Source organism: Citrus sinensis, chromosome 5, assembly GCF_022201045.2.
Source record: "Citrus sinensis cultivar Valencia sweet orange chromosome 5, DVS_A1.0, whole genome shotgun sequence".
NCBI lineage: Eukaryota > Viridiplantae > Streptophyta > Magnoliopsida > Sapindales > Rutaceae > Citrus > Citrus sinensis.
The window spans coordinates 15,070,767-15,077,982 of record NC_068560.1 but is presented as its reverse complement, the minus strand read 5'-3'; the positions used below and the strand labels follow the sequence as shown (position 1 = coordinate 15,077,982).

At 33.0% G+C, this 7,216-nt stretch overlaps 1 protein-coding gene across 1 annotated transcript; it reads left to right on the top strand.

The window, feature by feature from the left end:
* The first annotated feature begins 5,935 nt into the window (after positions 1–5,935).
* LOC107176113 (uncharacterized) lies at positions 5,936–6,670 on the top strand. Its single transcript, XM_052441114.1, has 2 exons — positions 5,936–6,244; positions 6,617–6,670. The coding sequence occupies exons 1-2, from the start codon at positions 5,936–5,938 to the stop codon at positions 6,668–6,670; spliced, it is 363 nt and encodes a 120-aa protein (XP_052297074.1).
* Positions 6,671–7,216: the final 546 nt, after the last annotated feature.

Genomic DNA, 7,216 nt, shown 5'->3' with positions numbered 1-7,216 from the left:
TCCATTCTACAGTTCCAAATACTATAATTCTATGACTTTAACTTAATCATGCATGCTGATGACTTTTCATCTCAACCACACAAGCTAAAAAAAAAAAAATTCAACCTGATGCTTTGATACTACTCTGTTGGGAAAGGGACCCACTCAAATAGCTGTAAATTAAATAGAAACAAAACTATTTCCCTGTTTATGTGATTAACACAGGATGTGTACCATACAAATAAATAAACAGCAACATAATCTAACACAATCCAAAGCAATAAACCACAAGAGACAAATTTTTTCTTGGAAAACCCAAAACGGGAAAAGCCACGGGACCATAGTTCGATATAATCTTCCACTATATTAATGAGATTATAACATAGAATTCTTCTTTAGATAACACTTAAGGCTAATAACATCAAGAATCTCAATAATTTTAACTTATAGTAACAACTTAATATTAGTCTCTCTAATAAATTGGTATCTCAAATAATAACCGATGAGAGGATAAAACAAAAATCAAGACTAGTAGGATTGTAGAGGATAATATCAGGAACTTATCCTCAAAATTTGAGAGAAAACGAAATTAAAATTATCTTCCGATCATCCAATCAAGTATTGAAATTCTTATTCCCAAAACCAAAATTTCCCATCTCATTCTTCTCTCTCTCGCCTCTTTTTCTCCTTTTTCAACCCTAACAGTCGCTTGCTTATTCTTCTTTATATAATGTTTTCAAAAGTTCATTTGAATGAAAATTTCATCTAGCCACTTTAAATTTTTTTAAATTACTTAACTACCCAAACTTATAAAATTTTAGGTTTTGGCCACCCAAATGAGATCAACCCAATAAGAAATTACGGTGAATCCTTGTTTTGGTCCCTGGATGATTGTCAACCGTAAAGGAAAGGGAAGCGTCAACAAGGGTGGTGGTTACATAAAAAACTCCAACCGTCATCAAAAGCCCATATTTGAAGGGGGCTCTCGGTTTGAGCTACTCGAAAATGAGGAAAATGAGAAAAAAGTAAATTATTACCCTCGTTACCCAATAAAAAAACCAAGGAGAATCCTAAGATCCCCCGAACTACAAATAACCATGCAACTATCCTGCCATGAAAAAAGCACGTGACAACCAAACTTCCATATTTGAATCAAAAACTCTAAAAATGAAAAGACCCCACCAGTTCCCATACATGCAAAATCGTTGTCATGTACACAATCAACAAACCCTTCAATCTAAACTAATTTACCTATTCCCACCGCAGTTCCTACTAGCTTGGACCCCGTAAAATATAGTTATTAAATTTCTTTCTCCACCAACTTATCATCCGAAATGTAATGATGCTATTCTTGATCCTCTCAATCTAATTTGGGGCTTGCTGATCCTAAAATCCTAATTGAAGATCGAGGCAAACCCCCTAATGAGGATTTGGAAATGGATGCCAATGGCAAAGATGACACGGATAACGGGAACTTCACGGGTGGCGATGGTGAAAGTGATTCAGATTCTGACGCCTGCAGAGCTTGCTTGGAGGATGAAGACAACATGGAATTTTATTGATGTTCCATATGGCCAAGTTCTTCCTTTTATTTTTTTTCGTTTCCTAATGAATTTATCTATCATGTTTTGGAATTTCCAAGTGGTGTCTTCATCGGGTTTAGAAGAACCTTTAACATCACGAGCAAAATTTACAATCCTTATGTTGTTGCTATTTTGGGGTCCAAAATCAGCGGAGTTAATGCTAATAATTTTATTAAATGTAGTAGTTTTGAGTTCTCGGATCAAGTAGAGGCTGAGGGATTTGGTGGAGGTATTTCGATTTTGTGGAATGAAGGTTTCATGATGGGTTTTGTTTTTAACCATAAACAGTACATTTATTTTAAAGTTATAGATCTTTCTAGCAACTGGTTGTGGGTCACTGCAGTCTAAGCTAGCCCCAATCTGAATATGAGAAAGAAGCTCTGGATTGATCTAGAGTTGGTTGCTAATTAGTTAATTGACCATGGCTGTTTGGTGGGGACTTCAACTCAATTCTTCACGCTTCAGATAAAAATGGAGGCTCAATAAAAAAGCAGTGGCATTTGTAGATTGTTAAACAAATGGTTTCATAATAATCGGCTCATGGATTTGCATTTCAAAGGGCCTTGTTTTTTACATGGTCAAAGGGAACTCTTTTTAATGATCATTGGAATAGTTCTTTGACTGAAGCTTCGATTTTACATCCTCCAAAAGTTCACTCTAATTACCGACCGATTTTTGTCAAAATTGGCCTTAATTTAAAGAGGATGGATCGTGTTAAACCTTTCGTTTCTAGGCCGCGTGCCTGACAGACCAATCTTTCTATTCTCTTCTGGATGAATGGCGTGATTATGAGGGGTTAATATTCAACTTGTTGGGATTATATGCTCTTTCAAAGCATATTAATTTATTTTCTGATTAATAAAATATTTGAGATATTTTCAATTGCATAAATATATTTTGATTAAAGTCTATTTAATCATATTATATGTATTTATGTGATCACCAAGTGGATTCACAGAAGACATAAATACAAGTTATCTTATGATTAAATAAATTTAGTTCGCAGTTGATAAATAAAGTTGGACACTTTATTTAAGTTTAGACTGTAGTAAATTTATTGAAGGATTTGTCTTAATCATTTATGAATTTACTGATGTAGTTTGACTACATTGAGCTGGTCACATATGATATTTAATTAACCTCGAAATGACTGTCAGACTTATTAAATTTTATAGGCATTGATTTTATTGTAATCTTAATCTTGAGTTAGTTATGATTTCATGATTGTAATTGTTATTCCATTTGAGTTACCAATGGGCACGACACACACTTGTGGTCAAGATTACCTAGTATCTTGATGAGAGCAATTATGAGTATTGAAGTTATAGATTAATAATATAGAATTTGTACAACACATTTCTTGATGAGTTTTCGGCGCTTGATCATAAAATTCTCTGTCCAGAGTGTGTCAACATATTTAGTATGTTGAAAATGATCATTAGAGAAAACCAGTAAGTATCAAGGAATAAGATGTAATTAAATTGATTGGACAGTTGAAATATCGATTTAATTAATGATGTGGTACAAAGGATTGTGCACTAAAGAAATCAATGTGGCTTGCGACGAATTATTATCGAGCATACAATTATGGAGGTCAGTTCCAATCTTTTAGTGGAGTAGATTTGGAATTAAATAATTGGGCTAGTTTAATTACAAGTCTAATTATTATAGCCACTATTGTATGTTCCCAAATGATCCTCGGGTTAGCTCATTTAATTGACTGCGTCACTACTGGATTAATAAGCAAGATAACTAGCTATTTGGGTTAAAAGCCTAAATATATTATTTAGTGGGAGGCTTCATGTAATGTACTTGCGTCTAAGGGGCCTTGTGTTATTTTATAAGGTGGGCCCCTATGACAAGAAAAAAGTAACGTTACTTTTGGTTTATTATTTTTAATTTAAATCAAACTTGATTTAATAGAATTAAATAATATAAAAATGGAGCCTAGGGTTTCCACTAAAGAGAGATATAAAAGGCTTATTTTCTCTAAAGAAAATGGGGGTAGCCACTTTATATAGATCAGAGAAAAAGATTTTTCTCTCTATTGTTGAGAGAAAAATTTTCTTGTGCTAGTTGCTTTGGTAGTGATAAAGGCGCCCACACGTCAAGTGCAGATCAAACCTGAGTCATAACCTAGAAGATCATTGGTGACAGTTTGTGATCTAACAAGCATGGTGGTGACGGATCGTGATCTAACATGTGTGGTGGTGACGGATCGTGATCTGGGAGCCTAAATAACTTCAGCGGAAAAAGCCAAATTGGATTTTCAAGGTACGATTTATAGATTACAAATTCTTATATATTGTATGAGAGCGATCTTAAAAGTTTTTATAAAAATTTAAAAAAAAATTTATTTTTCCCCAATAATTAGTATCAGAGCCATCTCATATTAATATATAAGAATATTGTATGAAATCAATCTTGAAATTTATGTATTAGAGTGGCACAATTTATTCATATATATATTATTTGTTTAATATATGAATAAAGATGTTTTGGTTTGTCTTAATTCATGGTTAAATTCTCTACTGTATATTTCCTTTGGATTTGTAACAAGAGAGGTGGTTTATTATCACTATGTTTCCCTCTTGATTTATTTTACTGTTATAGAAATTTTGTAAGTCAAAATTGGCCTAGGAAATTTGTAAATCGCTGGAGATTAATCACGCGATGACAGATCAAAGGGACATGAAAGAAACGAAGGCTGGATTTTTCAGCGGTGGCCACTAACCAGCAACGCAAGCACGCACGCAGCAGCAGCGCGCGCGGGAAGCATGGCATGTACGCGCAGCGAACGCTGGCACACGCTGCTCGTGCAGCAAGCAGCGCGCGCTGCACGAGCAGCAAGTTGCGCGCATGAGTTTGGTGCGTTTTTGGCGACGCGGTGGTGGATTGCTCGGCGTCGGAGATGCGTAGGAGACCGGTGGAAAGAGTGAACAGCGGCTGAGCTTTTGTTGAGATGGCGGCTGGGGAAGAAGGAAAAGAAAAATATGGATTTTAGGGTTTCATTGTTTGTATCATGAGGGTCCCTATAGTTCCGTAATTTTTCTTTTGGGCAGACAATTTTGTTATTTTTTCCATTGAAGTCTAAAAACAGTCTTGGACTTAATGAATCCTAATTTTAGGCCCAATTTTAATTGGGCTTAATGGATTAAAATGCATCGATAAAATTGAACACATTAAATTTATTTTTGGTCCAAAAGTTTTATTTTAATAAAAAATTTATTTATTTATTTATTTCCTTTCAAAATTAAAATTGGACCAATAATAAATTTAAAAACTCAATTTCCCTTAGTCTATTAACAAAGGGAAGCCTATAGAAAATGGACATTGACAAGAAGCACAATGAAGATTAAGCTTAGGGTTAATGTATTTTTTCATTTTAGGAAAGCCATGAATTAAGATTATTTAATTATTTTTCTATATGTTATGTTTTGGATGATAACATGTCATATAGAATAGGTAGTGCCACTCTATGCATAATGGTACATGTCATGCATTAATCATGAATCTCGTTATATTGTTTGTAATTTGCCTATGCTTAATAATATTGGATATCATCTAGATAATATTATAGGAAGCATGCAATTAACAATATGTATGTTTTAAAAAGAAAAAACCAATTTTAAAATATTGAATGGGAGAGGAAAAATTCAAGATAATTTATCCCACGGGCTCCATTGTTAGTTCAATAATAAAATTATATATATACCTCGACTTCATGATACGGTGATGTTCCCTACAGAGGCTATATATTAGATATTTTATTTGATGAACTTCTTCAAAGATAAAATTGAAATATTTTTCAATCGATTGTTCACCCCAACGGTGACTATTGATATGAAAAATACGTAGATTGAAACAATGGTTATACACTCAACTAAAATTTGTTATTAACCTTCCCAACGAAGCTCTGTTAGCAAATTTAAACCCAAAGGGATAACGATAATTATTTATCATGTCTCTACATGAAAGTAAATAATCCAATGGATAATTGGGTCTAGTAAGTGTAGACATGACTTCCCCAACGGATAGCTTGTCAAAGCGGTACTAGATTATCGTTACAATAAATTAAAATGCATTTATGATTTTTTGCATTTTTGTCGTTTATTATAAATATTGTTTCAAAGTATTTATGCATGTCTATTTTGTTAATTCAGAAAATGTCTACCATCAACCCATTATTAATTATCCTTGTTAAAAATGAACTCACTGGCGAAAATTATTTAGATTGGAAACGCAATCTATTTAATATTCTCACTACTAAAGGCTGCAAATATGTGTTGACCCAGCCATGCCCTCCAGAACCAACGTTATACGATTATAGAAATCAAAGGGAGCCTTATGAGAAATGGTGCGAAGCTAACAAAATGGCTAAGCGCTATATATTGACTTCGATTTCTGTGGAACTGCATAAGAAACATCGGAGCATGGAAACAACCACTGAAATAATGGCTAGTCTTCATCAGATGTTTGGGCAAAATACTCATTTTGCCAGAGAAGCAACATTAAAACGTATTACGGATATTAAGATGGAAAAGGGCACAAGAGTTCATGATCATGTCCTTAAAATGATGGACTATTTGAATGATGTAGAGATTCATGGTGTTCAAATCGATGATAAAACAAAGATTAACATGGTGATTGAATCTTTGCCTGATACATTCAGAGAGTTTAAGGTCAGCTATATCTTAAACAATAAAGATATGACCTTAATTGAATTAATGCACGAACTACATGCTATAGAAGAATTTTATCACAACATAAAACTTCCTGAAAAATGATTCTCTTCAAGGCTTAAGTCGAAAGATAAGAATGAGCAAGAAAGAGTTGGGATCGGCAAACTGTCCACTAAAAGAAGTGGCAAGCCAAAAGGCTAGTGTTACAAATGTGGATAGAAGGGTCACTAGAAGAAAGATTGTCCTAAGATTATTAAAATCAGGTATAGGAAATCTTTAAGTTTCCTAATTAGTTCAGATATCTATTGATTCATGCAATAGTGAATTCTGAGATAACTAATCTTATTTGTAATTCATTTATTTGGTTTTCAGGAAACCAAGAGATCAAGTGAAGAAAGTTTCAAACAGCAGTTGAGGACATGCTAGTTTATATCAATTGAAAGGCTAGATCAATTTTACAAGACTTTAGTTTTGATATTTGTCTTTATTTTTCCAAATATTAGAGGAATTTAATTTCGGTGGCTTGTTTTAATAAACATGAATACACTGTTATTTTTTGATCCTCTGTTTATTACTTATTTTGGTTATTTATAAAGACAATTTATATCATATAAGTCCATTGATCTATTCAAAGCAAGATATAATGATAAAGTGTATATGCATTTATCTAAGAAAAGAAATGTTTCTTCTAACCAAAATCACCTCTGATATTTATGCTTAAGTCATATAAACTATAATAAAATTTTAAGAAAATTATTAATGATAGACTTGCTGGCCTATTAAGATTGATCATTGTAACTCTATAAATCTTATTTAGAAAAGTAATATGACGAGGATGCTCTTTTTGAGCTAAAAGCATAACATTGTATTGGATGATTTAGCTCATACAAATGTATACGGACTAATCAGTTTACATGTTATAAGAGGTTATGAGTATTCTATCAATCTTGTTGATGAATATTCATTTTATTT